The 14,346-nt window shown below is 38.1% G+C and overlaps 1 protein-coding gene across 2 annotated transcripts; it reads right to left on the reverse strand.

Annotated features, from left to right (window-relative positions):
- Window positions 1-13: 13 nt before the first annotated feature.
- Window positions 14-14,085, reverse strand: Tab2 (TAK1-associated binding protein 2). 2 transcript variants are annotated; one of them, XM_064680115.1, is made up of 6 exons: window positions 13,775-14,085; window positions 4,827-6,615; window positions 1,844-2,047; window positions 1,245-1,784; window positions 403-456; window positions 14-344 (listed from the first exon to the last, which is right to left on the reverse strand). In XM_064680115.1, exons 2-6 carry the CDS (start codon window positions 6,583-6,585, stop codon window positions 316-318), a joined length of 2,586 nt encoding a protein of 861 aa, XP_064536185.1. In that variant the 5' UTR covers window positions 6,586-6,615; window positions 13,775-14,085; the 3' UTR covers window positions 14-315. The 2 variants fall into 2 exon arrangements, with proteins under 2 accessions (XP_064536185.1, XP_064536184.1); XM_064680114.1 differs by lacking the exons at window positions 14-344; window positions 403-456 and having other exon boundaries at window positions 529-1,784; window positions 13,775-14,083.
- Between the last annotated feature and the right edge of the window lie 261 nt (window positions 14,086-14,346).

Consider the following 14,346-nt stretch of genomic DNA (forward strand, 5'->3'; position numbering starts at 1 on the left):
AAATATTTCCATATTTGATATTTGCTGTGTTTCTTGTAGAAAACCTAACAAAATTTCTTCTATATTTACATAATGTACACAATTTATGACTTAAATTCACTAGTTTCAATATACAGTTGTTCTACTAAAAGTCTTCGATTCTTAAGTCAGAAAATTAACAAACAGCATACAAAATATGTTACGCATCTATATACAAAAAACGCTGCCAGCAGCGTTTGCAAATATAATACAAAAGAAAATTAATTAAGTTTAATAAATAGAAAGTTACACTTCAAGTGTGTTGTCTAGTTTTGATTGCTAGAATTTCGCCGATTGTCACGATAGTATCCAAGAGTGTATAATACCTATGAATAGAATGCCATAATAATTATGAGAATTAAGTAAAATAATAAAAATTCTTACGATTTTCGCCGGGTGAAAGCGTTATATGTATGTCCTCACGATTAAGAATCGGCGCTGCAATAAAACAATTGTAATAAGTATATATTTAAATTGATTATTATTATTAACAACAACAACAACAAGGAATTGTGTAAATATTTAAATAACTTCTTTATTTATGCAAGCTGCTTAAAATAATAATAAACTTTGTTTGCTTAGTAATACAGGCGCTATCAATAAAACAGATAATGAGGCATATGCATTGACATAAATATTAATTAAACATTAACTATATGTGAATATATAGGTTAAATAGGTTAATGTAACTTTTAATTATTTCCATTTATCTGTTTCGTATATGTTTTCGTTTTATATTTTTTTGTTTTATTCAGATTTGTCGTGCTTTTGAAACGAGCAATTATTTCGGTTCGTAATTTAGTGCATTTATTTATATGTATATACTTATAGAGGCTGCATGCGTGCCTTGACTTTTTCAATTAATTTGCTTAACTGGAAACTAATTTAAATATGCTATCACAGTTTCAAAGTTGCCAACATGCAGACAACGTGCGCAAGCCAATGCATGTTAGAGAAACTTTGGGTTGTATATATATGTGTATATATAGAACATAGCTTGGGTCCTTGATAATTAGTACACTTATCAATGATAACAAACAGGCAAGCCAGCGATCGATTAATTGATCGTGCGTTCTATTTTATCAGTCGATCAATCAATCACGTGTGCAAAGCGTATGGCTGCTGCCGATTGGCATCGGTCTCTAGGCCAGCGCCGGCTGTATTTGTTGTTGTCGGCGTGGCCGTGGCATTATCAGCGCTGCTGCTATGCACAATGCGTATCATACCCGGCTGGATCCTAACATTTTCACAGGCTTCGCAAATATTCAATTGCGGATGGTTGCGGAATGTACACAAGTTGCAGGCCCACATATCCAGTGGCTCCTCGCCTTCGTCCACCTCCGATTCGGACAGGGACTCCTCCTCTTCCTCCTGATTGATATGACTGACACGTGGCTGCTGAACTGCTGCTGATGCTGTCGCTGCCGCCGTTGCAGCTGCTCGCTGCTGCTGCAGAAACTGCTGAAACTGACAGTATTGTGCATAGGTGGGCGGCGGCTGCAGCTCCAGCTGCAGTTGCTGCTGCTGTTGCGGCGTCAGGCAGGCTGAGCTGGGCGCACTACTGTGATGTTGCACAAAATCTAGATGAGACTGTGTCGGCGCTGCGGGCACCGAATGCAGTCGCAGCGAATTGGGCGGTGCCTGAGTGCGACTGCTTCCAGGTACAGCGCGATGTCGTGGAAATGGCTGCTGTTGTGGCCCGGCAGGCGCCGATAGCTGACGATTCATGGAATTGGATGCGGCTGCAGTGCCATTCAGCTGGGGATCTGCAATGACAGAGATTAATGTTTAAATCAATTTCAGTTAAATACAAATAAATGCTTACCATTGATCATATTGAGCAGCCGCTGACAGTCCTCAGTTAGTTTTTTGATATCTCTATCCAGTCTTTCGGATTCGCCCACCGGCACCGGTTCGGTCAGTATGTTGATCTCCTGCTCCAGGCTAAGCAGACGCTTCTTGTTGTCACGCAGCGCATTCGCCAGCTTGTCGCGTCGCGTCTTTTGCCGCTCAATGGTCGCCGCATGCGCTGCAAGCAGAGTTGGACAAAAATATCGAACCGTTAACGCATTGTATATTTACTTAACTTAAATATATTTATGCATATATATATATATACATATATATGTAGATGAGGTGTGTGTGTGCGTTTCGGTCTTTTATATGGCTCAGTAGCTCACATTTTATTACTCTGTTTGTTGCTAAAAATAATGGCGCGCATTTTTGCGCTGGCTAAAAGTTCATAAACAAATTTAAATATAGTCAAAATGCGCAAACACACGAGAAATCAATCTAATAATAATTTATTTTTGCTGAAAATAAGCAGCGAAAACGATTTTCGAATTTGATTTTAACAAACTTAAAAAAAATAGAAAAAAAAAAAACAGTTCAAATAAAATAAAATAAAAGCGGGCAAATATTTTTAGACATTTTGATAGATTTCTAGCGGAAATAGCAAACAGGGCAATGGGCCAAGGGAGGAGACAGCATAGACATAAATTCGTATATATATATATTAAAAGCGAATTTACGTCATTTGCGTGTATTTTGCAGACATTTTAATTGATAAATTAATTCTTTAACGCGGCCATTGCGATCCGAATTCCAAGAGAATAGCATACAAAATTATAAGTGTAAATGTTATTTCAATTTGATTGACTGTCGCCTTTAAAATACTTGGCTAATAGCAAATGCTTTCTTCAGTGGGAGGATATACAAATGCTTAAGTGCTTTTAATATATGTGAACCTCGTGATTAAAATTCAACGCGACAATTTTCATAATTAGGATCGGAGCCACATTATCATGAATGGCATTAGAAAAGCATTTGGACTTCCCACGCTGCGTATGCTTAACGTGTCAAGTGAAACGCCTTTTACGATCTAATTCGGAATTCGGACTCCGATACGGATTCGGATTCGGGTTCGGAATTGGGTTCTGTTGTTGTCGTCGTCGTCGTCGCATTTTCGCCCTGAACTTGAACGAGTCGCAACAACAATAACATTGCAGAAAAGGAAAAGAGAGAGAGAGAAAGAGCAAAATTGTTGTATAAATAAAATATCGTGGACGGCAGGGCGGGTAGGGGTGACCGGCAGATGCGCAGCTGGTGGAGGAGGCACATTCAAAAAATATATATTTGAGTAAAATACAAAACGAAACGAAACGAAATGAAACGAAATAGTAACAAATGAGATGAAATGTACAAAGGCCAAAGAAACCAGACAAGAGACATTTCAACAGAATATAATGTGCCGGACTCTAGGTATTATATACATATACATACATATATATTGAAGCGTGGGCGCGCCATATTATAAGACATATCTACCTCATATATAGCTAGGTAAATTGGATATATAGGTAAGCTATCTGTTGTATTGCCGAAGGGTGGACATAATGCAGCAATCGAAAAGGAAAACGCAAAGCATGATAATTGTAAGATGCATGAGAAGATTATTTGGGTATTATCTATAATTTATATTATGGCTGATTTTTTCTATTCGCTGACAGTTAAGTCAGCCGATATTATTTATATGTCGAAAATGAATTAAGAAAATACTACTTAAAATCATAAGACTAATTTTATAGAACAATTTTAATGAAATGGAAAATTTTAAGATATTCTAAAGAGCAAGAAATATGCTGAAATTAGTTTTTAATAATTTTGAAGATTTGGCATGCTATTAACAAGCTTAGTTGTCTAAAGGCAGGACTTAACCTGATATGTATGTTTACTCATAGACATTTATCAAGCCCATGTGGTAGGCGAGCAATAGAATACCATCACAGTACATCTCCGCTTGTCGTAAGAGGCGACTAAAGGGATCTAAAGGCTGAAGGTTGGGACTTACAATCGGACCTTCAGCTTTGGACTTGAAGTATGGAATTAGTTCCTCGTGTATGATAATTTTAGCCCATTATCCAAAAATCGATAAACATCCATCTCTAGCATTAAGGCCCTCATTTAACACAATACCGAATCTTGATAATGAATCGGTATATGTATTTTAGATACGATTGAGCTTCTTTTGTAATGACAATTAGCTCATTTATTCTTTTGGTTTCACCAAGGTAAATATATGTTTAAAAGCTGTCCATTTCACAACGAGCATTTTTCGCGGAGCGCAATATTTGGGGCGTAATTCAATTTGTTATCAGTTGTAAACAGAATGGCCTGATAAGGGCCGGCAACGAGACTGGCTTGCGCGATTAGGCCGATTCTATATTGAGAGAAAAAAAATCCCCCTATAAATAAAGCCTACGGAGAAACAGAAACAAAATAACGACGTAGATAACAGGCGATTTCAGACATGCGAAACACTGAGGTCTAACTATAATTGGGGGTACGGCTGGGTTATTTCTAATCATATTTGATTTTTGTAATATACTAACATAACGGCTGTTATCTGTTAGAAGTTGAAAACTTTTAAATAAATATGTTACGTGACATTAAAAGGAAATGGTGAGGAAGTATTTAAAGCAAGCAAAGAAACAATGATATTAAAAGATAACTTTACAAAAAGGAACTAAAAGAGAATGCTGGTTCAAACCTTCGGCCATTAATCAGTTACAAGTTTTATTTAAAAGTTGTATTGAGAACTTAATACTAATTAATTTATATTGAATAACTGTGGCTAAGAGCGCTCATCTAGCCAGAGATTTGAACCAGTAACCTCCGTTTACTTTTGCGACTGCCAAATATGCTTGTATATTAGAACTGAATGGGCGATAAAATGATTTCATATGACTCGGCATATCGACACTTGCCGATGACGATATACCTGTCCCCACCTCAATGATTCGACTCACCTTCTCGATCGCATTCGGGCACAACGCCCTCGTAGAGGGGCATGTGTGTGACGCTGGGGCTGTTGTCGCTGCTGTTGCTGATGTTGTGCAGATGGTTGTTGTTGTAGTTGGAGGCAACAACATGGTTCTGCGCCTGAGTGGGATATGGAAATACTTCAGGCATCTCTGATGCTTCTGCTGCAGCAGCTGCTGCTGCTGCCTGCTCCTGCAATTGCAGTTGCAGCTGCAGTTGTCGTGACGTCGGAGTAGCTGCTGGCGGCGGCGTTGATCCATCGGTGGCCAGCACTGGTGGCGGCGGACAGGGCGCATATAGCGGCGCCTGCGGACGCACACAGCCGGCACTGAAGACGCTGCCTTCGTCGGTGACCGTTAGCTGGAAATTCTTGTGGGTGCCGCGACGCGCATCGAAGCTGCTGCTCGAATAGGTGATGCCGCTGCTGCCGTTGCCGCTGGGCGCCGGTCCGGCCGTAATGTCTATGGTGGAGGGTGCAGCGCCGTTGCTGCTGACCTGCGGCTGGCGCAGCGTGAGATTTAGCGAGGTGAAGCTCTTGCGACCGCTGGGCGTGCTCGCGCCGGATGTGGGCGATGGCGGCGTTGGGGCTGGCGAAATGGTGACCGCGTTGTTAAGAAATTCTCGCGCATACGGCGGCTCCGGCTGTAGCGTTATAACTGAGCGATGTCGTACGGGTGAGCGTAACTGCGCAGTAGCTGGTGAGGCGGGCAGCGCTGCTGGCGTCGCAGTAGCAGCAACAGCTGCTGCCGCCACCGCTGCCGCCGTTGTGGTTGCTGTCGTTGGCGATGATAAGGAGACGTTGAGCGACAGTTCCGACTCGCTGGAGCTGAGCGGACTGGTGAGACAGGAGGAATCATTGGAGAAACTGCTCATCAGTTGCTGCTGCTGCTGTTGCTGCTGCTGCTGGAGCGAGACAGCTGCCTGCGGCTTGGGTGGCAGCGGCGGCAATGGTGGCGCGCGACGCAGCGGCTTGTACTGCGCGCTTGGCGTCAGCTGTTGTCGCTGCGGCTGTTGTTGCTGCTGCTGCTGTCGCTGTTGTATCTTCTGCTGCAGCTGTGCGTTTAGCTGACGCGGCAAATTCAACGTCGTTGGGCGCGGACGTGCAATGGGCATGCCTGGCGGCGTCTCAGACGTGCCATTACCAACGGGCGGCTGTGTGGGCGCAGCACGTGAGGGCTTCAGGGGCGTGGGCGGCTTGACCTGACGCTGCTGCAGATGCTGTTGCTGTTGCACCACCTTGGCGGGATACGACTGCACGGGTGAGGGATGCAGCACCAGCTCCTTTTTCAACATTTGTATGCAATTGTCGCGCTGATGGCAATTCTCATTGACGCATTGCGTCACCAAAGCATCCGGCAGCGTGGGAAACTCCTGTTTCATCTCATGAAACAAATGCATAATACTTATGTTGGTGCACTGGCAGCTTAGCTTTGCTTTTGGCCGGCACTCTGACTCCTCCAGTTGCTCATAGCTGCTGCTGCGGCTAATGTTGTTGATGTTGTTGTTGTTTCGCTGCTGCTGCTGCTGGTGTTGTTGCTGGTGTTGTTGCTGTTGCTGCTGATCCTCGTCGGCGTTGAGCAGTGCCTTGAATTGAAAGTGCTGCTGCAGTGCCTCGACTATGGCGGGCGTGTTGTTGTTGCTTGTTGTGTGGTTCGTTTGTTGTTGCTGCTGCTGCTGGTGCTGGGGAGGATTGCCATTTAGTTGGAAATTATTTGCTCCGGGCGGTATTGGTGGTGTAGCCGCCATTTTAGGCCATCATTTGTCACAGTTGCAGACCTGCAATTAAATTTCGATTTTAGTTGGCGCATTTCACAAGCATTTTCAAAGCTAATTCAATTAGCAAATGGAAAACAATGAGAGGCACAGGAAGAGCCAACGTCAACCACCAATCGTCATAGCCAGATTTAGCACAGCGACTAAGTCGGCAAATTCAATGCAAAAGAACCTGGCAAAAATCAAGAAAATCACAAAATCACGAAAATCAAAGAGCTTCAAACAATTTGCTTAAGCGCCGAAAACGATAAACAAATGACAGAGAAAATTTAAAAATATTTATGACACAATAGACTGCATAAAAAATTGCTCAGGTTAAAAAAAAACAAATCACATACATAAATAATAATATTAAGAGTGAAAAATTAGAAGAGTCGTATTAGCTAAATCTTGATATCGCGTGCCGCTGTTGTAGGACAGTGTCAAGGATGACATAAATATATATACTGTATATAGCCGAGTTAGATACAGAATGAAAAATAGAGCACATTTTGTGCATATTCATGGATAAAATAATATTATTAATAAAAATGTATACTTGAGCATATACTGGCATATCGATAGAGATGGATGCAAATATGTGATACAGCACATTGATTTATGGAAATTGGCAACAATTTATCAAAAGTTGATTAAGGCGTATAAATATAATTAACTTTAGCACAGTGCAATCACTTACATTTTGATTTAGATCAAACAGTGGAATTTTGTTTTGCAGTTGAAAATGCGAAGTCTGCTTTTTACTATTTTGATTGATGATGTTTTTTATATTTAGCGAACAAGTTCTAAATTTCTTAACTATATTTATTTTTAACCGTTTTATATTTATATTTTTTATATATTTTTTAAAGCTTTGATTTTTTTCAGTTGTCGTGCTTCGTTTTTAGCTCCAGCATACAATTTTTCGAGCTTTTTTTCTAAATATAGCTCATTCGTTTTAACATAATTTACATTTATTTTGCTTAAAGCTTAAGTTTGGGGTACCCCCAAACGAAGTAATTGCAGCTTTTGCTGGCTTTTAAAGTTTTCTCTTATTTATTTATAATTTGCTTGTTGCAAATAATGTTTTTAATGAAAATTGCCAGTTTTCCATTAGTTGTATATTCCATTATAGGCATCTGGTTTGTATTTCTGTGTACGTTTTGCATATTCAGTTAATTGTTAAGTTATTTCACAAATTTATTTAAAACTCTGCTTTCTGGACGTTTCTACGCACATTTCAGTTACGAATTTATACGGCACAGCTAATGTATATATGCACATATATATAAAGATATTTATTTTAAAATGCAGAAAAATTCTTTATCAAAACGGATTTTCCCGCAGTTTTCACAAATGTTTTCAGACGCGTTTGCACGCTTTAAATGCCAGCGATAAACTGAATTTCGAAAATATTCAAAATAATTCGAAACATACAAAACTCACACACGTGTGTGTGTGTGTCTATGTATTTGTGAGAGCATATACAATATTTTTTGAACCGAATGAATGCCCTCAAATAACAAATAACAAATTGTAATTTCCTCCTCAAACTCGACTGAACCATGTGACGTATGCGTAATGCGAAAACTAAAAATATCGTATGAAATATCGCAAGCGATATTCGCAAAATAAAGCCACATAACCGACTTTTAATCTGCGGCCCAAGTCGGGCAGTATTATTTATAGTGCAGACGGCGAAATTAAGATCAACTGAAACGAATCAATTAAATCATTCAATATTTTTGACACACGCACACAGTCAAACACAGCGTAAAGGAAAATAATTATTTTATACTTGTATTGAATATGTTTTCTCTCTCTCTCACCCTCTAGTCTCGCTCTCTTTTTGGTTTTTCTTATAAATTTCTTAAAAATAAACTTTTGTGTGGGTGTTGCACAAAAGCATCGAAAATTGAATGAAATCTTTGAAATCTAGCAAAATAACAACAAATATTGCTCTAGTTGGAAAATAGCGACCGGGAGATACCCTGCACCCAGCGCGAAGCTGCTGTCACAATCCTTCTAGCTTCCCCCAAAACATATATATCTGGATATACTCCAAAGTATCTGACAGTCCAAATTTGTTTCCCTAGATATTAATAGCTCCGATACTCAGAATGTCTATATCGATTTTTATCGATAACGTGAAAATAGGACGAAATCTCAAAAAACTCGATATTTTTCTTTGACTTGGATAATCCAAGTTCAATATTGAAAAAGTTCAGCTCTAGTCTCTGAGATCGTTGAATATATAACTTTTTGGGTTCGGCGCAACTTTCTCTGGCCTGTTACATAAGTTCTCGCAAAACTATAATATCCTTTTTGGCTAAGCTCAATGGGTTCAGGGTATCAAAACACAAATGAGCAGAAAATAAATTATATGCGAGGTGAAAGAGTTGTTTAAGAATGAAATTAATTAAAAATCAAAATAACATGTCTCGCAGAAAACTATTAAATATATATGTATGTGGGCACTTTATAGCCAGACATGTGAAAATTAATCGCAGACATCAACACAAGGATTAAATAGAAATTAATTGAATAAGTATTGGAGCGGCCCTCGCGATTTTATCGGGCGGGATTTGCGGCTCACCTGAGCTCTTGATGTGCTTTGGAGAAATAGAAACAACTACTGACAAAATATATAAAAACAAATAATAAACTTCATACACATACACACGAACACACGCAAATGAAAAATGAAATATACGAGTATGGCAATAAAAATCAAACATTTATGCACAAAAAACGTATTAACAATAAAGCATTGGCATTAAATTTGGATATGGCACATTAAACATGGCGCCATTAAAATGGCCACAGGCATAAATAATATTTATATTTTTATATCCAGAGCGAACAGTCAAGATTTGTTTATAGTCGCACACACACACGCACGAATTAGACACACACACATATACATATTCCAGAATTTGTTTATTTGAAAGTTTGCCCCAAAAGCAAACATGATAACAACATAACGAAAAATGCGAGAAAACTCAAAATTAAGCAGCAATTAAAATTCACAATTTAAAAAAATAGGTAGCAGAAATAAACAATAAATGCTTGGCAAAAATTATAAAAAAAAATCGTCTCTCTTTTTCGTTCCATAAAATTCCAATCCAAAATTTTGCAGCTACTTCTTGACGCTAGGGAATGAACGGAACGCCAGCCAAAAAAATGAGCGTGTATTCGAAAAGTATATCGAATTTTGAATACGCTTCAAATATTTATTTTTTTCTGTAGTTTCGAACCTTAAATTTTGTAACGACGCTTGGCCTGAAAAGTTTGGCTTTGAAAAGTATATCGAATTTAAGCTCAAATATTTAGTTTTCTCGGAGGGGTTCGAACTTTAAGCTTCGGGCTTTGCCCAGCACGCTACTGTTAATATTTAAAATAAGATATTTTCTTATCTCTTGCAATGCTTACTTTTTCAATACCCTACAAAGTGTATAACATGATCGGCACAAATTTAAACACATCAATTTTCTTTTCGGTTCTTTTTTTTTTGGGTTTACTGTGTAGAGTGAGAATGGAAGGCGCGGCGGCGGTGTTAATGAAAATTTGTTGAATTTCAATTAATTCTCGTATTCGCGTTTTGTTTGCCAGTTTCGTGTGGCTTATAGCGAGGGTGTAGCGCAGACACAAACATGCGAACGACTGCAGACGTAAACGACCTTCACAATTAGCGCGATATATGCAATAGATACACATATATACAAATATTTATATATGTATATACGTATATACATATATGTATATATCTGTGAGATATACGAGATATGCACGAGTCTTCATCTCGGAAAGGAAATCGACGTCAAAAAGTGCAGCTAGTATATAAAAGAAACAGAGAGTATATACATACTATATATAATATGCTCAGGTAACCGAATGGTTTTTGACACACGCCTAAACATAAAACTTGTGCTAAGAGCGCAAAAAAGAGAAACACAAAAATGCACAAATTAACAGAAAAAAAGTTTACAAAGTAATTAAATTTATGGGAACACATATAAGTTTTATGGTGGATGCGGCTCGGTTCGGATCGGAACGAATCTTCTTGTAATTGGACGGAACAAAATTTCCATTCATTAAAATGCTTTTGTGCAAACTTTGGCGGCGCTTCGCGTGCTTTTCGCAATATTTACATAAAAAAAGCCAAAGGAAAAACTAAGTGTGTTATTGGGTTTTCCGAGCAGTCGATCAGCAGACTTTTAAGTTGATCAGCTGATGTTAATTGGGTTTATCCCCATTCAGCATATAGGTTGTTTTAGATAATGTATAAAATATTAATGTTAAAGTCTCTGGTAACATAAATGTAAATGCTATGTTATTTTCGGTTTTCCGAGCAGCCAATCAGCAGATTTTAAAGTTGAGCATCTAATGTTTTGTTATTTTGGTGTTTTTCCCTAACTAGCATATAGGCAGATTTTAAATAAATGTTAAATTAAATGTTATAGCTAATGTTGATGTTATGCTATATTAGATACAAGCTATATATAATAGAATAACCATTTAATATAAAAGCCTGGATCAGTTAGCGTTTAAAATCAAAACGTAGAACATCTTTGAAGCCAATCTATTCTTGAGAGCTTATCAAAACACATAAAAATAGATTAGCAGCCCTTTGAAATGAACTGTAAAGTTACGTTTATTGCCGTTGTTTTATCATCAAAACCATTTCATGTCTATTTTTATCAATAAAGCAATCCACATTAAAGAGATATGCTTATGTAGATTACTATATTGCCAGTCTTCGAAGGCCGACTATTTGAAGTATCAATGCATTGACCGGAAATCTAGTTGTCTGCCTTGTCAAAAAATAAATAAATAAAAATATGAAACAAAAAATCTTTGAACACAAAAAATAAAACGAAAAATAATGCCTACCCCTTGCTGCATTCTCTTGCTGTTCATTCGAGACACTTAATTCTGAAACAGAAAACATACGGGTCGGCCGAAGACAATGCGTAGAAAAACTAGATGGAATATAACTAGATAACAGTGCTATACTACATGGAAAACAACTTTCACTTTGTGTAGGGAACGTACAAAAAAAAAATGAAATACAAATAAAAAAAATTAGGATGAAAAAAATGTATAAGTATAAACGAAATATTATAAATCAAATGCAGACATGAAATGAAATGGAAACAACACGCAAAAATGGAACGAGAATAATTTTATTTTATATTTTCTATTTTGTATTTTTTGTTTTTCTTTCTTTTTTTTTAATTTTTTTTCTTTTTGTTTTTGTGCGCCCGCTGCTTGCCAATAATTTGAAGAGGCGTTTTGCGGAATTTTCTGCAGACGTCAGGCCTTGACTGACGTCATTAGCGCGAATTTCAAATTGGAAACAAGACAGAAGAAACGTGGTTCGAATCTCCTGTCCTGCTCCTGCCTGAAAATTACTTGGGCGCTGTGCGAGAATAAAAGCGATTATGCCGCATACAGACATCAATACGGGTTATTTATTTATCCATGAACATTTGTTGTTCTCTTTCACTTTTTTTTTAATTTTTATTTTTATCTTGGTTCTTTGGTTTTTCGTAAATGTGCAAATAATCAACGCGGAGTCAAAGGCAACAAAAATTTGAGTTATATTTAGACGATGTTCATTTTGGCGTAAAAAATAAATAAATGACAATTAGCATAGGGTGCTGCGGAACTGGGAGGGGTTGCTGGCAGGTGGGGCTGCCGCTTATCGTCGCGAGCCTGGGAAACGCTTTCGTGCTCGGCGACAATTTTGAATCTTTTTTAATAATATTTTTTATTTTTATTTTTTGACATTTCCAACGATATTGATAAGCCAAGGGGCTCATGAAGTCAGGCCGATTGCAAACATCGCGTATACAGTTCAAACTATTAACTGTATACATACATACGTATGCATAGTTTTACATATGTGTGTGTAAATATGCAGGGAATTTCCCGCAATAACAGCAACAAAGAGCCTAGCGCGAGAGCAGCCCCAACAATAACAACAACGTCGCATATAAACAAAGACGTAAAATGGAAATAACAACAACACAAACAACGCTGTGGCTGGTGCAAATTGCGAAATGTAAAAAAAAAATGCATAGAGATGACAATTAGCGAAAATTAACGATTAATGCACCAGCAAAGGACCATGTTTTTTATTGCATTAAGTTTATATGTCAGCGTATGCCTAATCTTATAACTATCACTAAGTTAGCTTCCCCGGGAATCCAAAAGTAGTCAGACATCTTAACAAAACTCATCGAACATAACAACAAAATCTTATATATTTACATCGTGCTCCTATTTCATAAACCTATCAAAAATCACATACAAATATTTTTACATTTACACGAAACTTCTTACTATTCGTCCACTGACAACACTGGCACCTGTATGCGCCGAAATTAGGCAAAAAAAAGTATATGGAAAAAAACAATGAGGGCCATTGATAAAAGCATGTTGAAAACTCTGGCACATACATAGAAAATCAATATTTGCACTTTTAGATTAGAAATTATGAGGAAAAATATAACAACTAATACATGCGTACTAGGGCACACATGTATTTAAATATTTTCATAAGAATTAAGGCCATTATGGCAAATAGGCAATGGGCCGGACCCTGCACGTCGGACCCCGTCGTTTCCAAGCCCGGGCCCTGTCTGAGTTTTGTGTGTTATCATTTGCGAATGGGGCGGGGGCGGAAATATTCATAAAAAAATACCTATACACATATACATACATGCTCGCTTATAAATGTACGTATGTATGTACGCGCACTTAAGCACACACACACACAGTGAAAGAAGAGCATGAGTGTGCGAAAGAGACACGTAGAGAGCGACAACAGCGACGACGCTGCTGTATTAACGGCAAAAAACGGCAACAACAACAAGATAAAAACCAGCCAGATCGTCTGTGTGTGTGTTTTGTTTCTGTGTGCGTGCGAGCGAGAGAGCAAGTACATAAAAACAGGTGACATTGGCAGCAGCGCTACGCAATAATAGATAAAAAAAATACATAATTAAAATAAAATGTAAAGTGCCAGCCAGGTTAAGAAATTACACGAAACATGGCCCAAAATACATAGCCAGTGTGTACACACACAGATTTATGAGCGGGAGTTGGGGGCGGACGCAACTTGTTGCGTTCATAAATGTAAACGCTTTACATATTGTTATTTCTATTTTCCACTTACCAATAATAATTAATAGAATATTTGTAAAGTGTGCGCCTTTGGGCTGTGTTTATTGCTCAGCACTTTGCGATTGCATCAACTTGTATTTTCACTTTTGCTCTCTTTATGGCCCTTGCGTTGGCGCTTGATTGGCTTTCACTATTGCTCTTGCACTTGTTGCAAAAAAACGCACATGCACTCGCTCGTCTTTTTATTCGGTTACGTTACGTTTTTGCGAAGCGTTTATTGGTATTTAATTTTTATTATTTTTATTTTCGTTTTATTTCTACGCGATCCGATTGATCCGCGAACTGTGTGGCAAATGAAACAGCTGATTGATTGATAACAGAGAGTAAAATTTAACATTTTGCTGAACTGTTATTAACAGCGATAACTTTAAAATTTGACAAATGTCGTTGTTGTTTGGTGTAAGTAAAGCCCTGTATCAATATTGGTTAATTAATTCAAAATTTTACTCGGTCTGGAGTTTGCTTAAAGAAAAGGGATCGGGTCTTAAAATGTAGATTAAAGATAATCGATGAATATCAGGCGATTTTTATTAAATAAATATCGATATATCCACAGCTAAATAT

The sequence above is a fragment of the Drosophila montana genome, unplaced genomic scaffold, assembly GCF_035044405.1.
Source record: "Drosophila montana isolate Dmon_TW-CO22-7 unplaced genomic scaffold, ASM3504440v1 contig_2081_1, whole genome shotgun sequence".
Lineage (NCBI taxonomy): Eukaryota > Metazoa > Arthropoda > Insecta > Diptera > Drosophilidae > Drosophila > Drosophila montana.

Bases quoted from the DNA above. Each gene is read 5' to 3' on its own strand.
- Tab2 (XM_064680114.1), bottom strand. From the start codon at position 6,585: ATGGCGGCTACACCACCAATACCGCCCGGAGCAAATAATTTCCAACTA. The intron at 2,048-4,826 runs GTGAGTCGAATC...CTCTGCTTGCAG, and splicing joins GCCCGAATGCGATCGAGAAG to CGCATGCGGCGACCATTGAG. The intron at 1,785-1,843 runs GTAAGCATTTAT...CTGTCATTGCAG, and splicing joins GCTGCTCAATATGATCAATG to ATCCCCAGCTGAATGGCACT.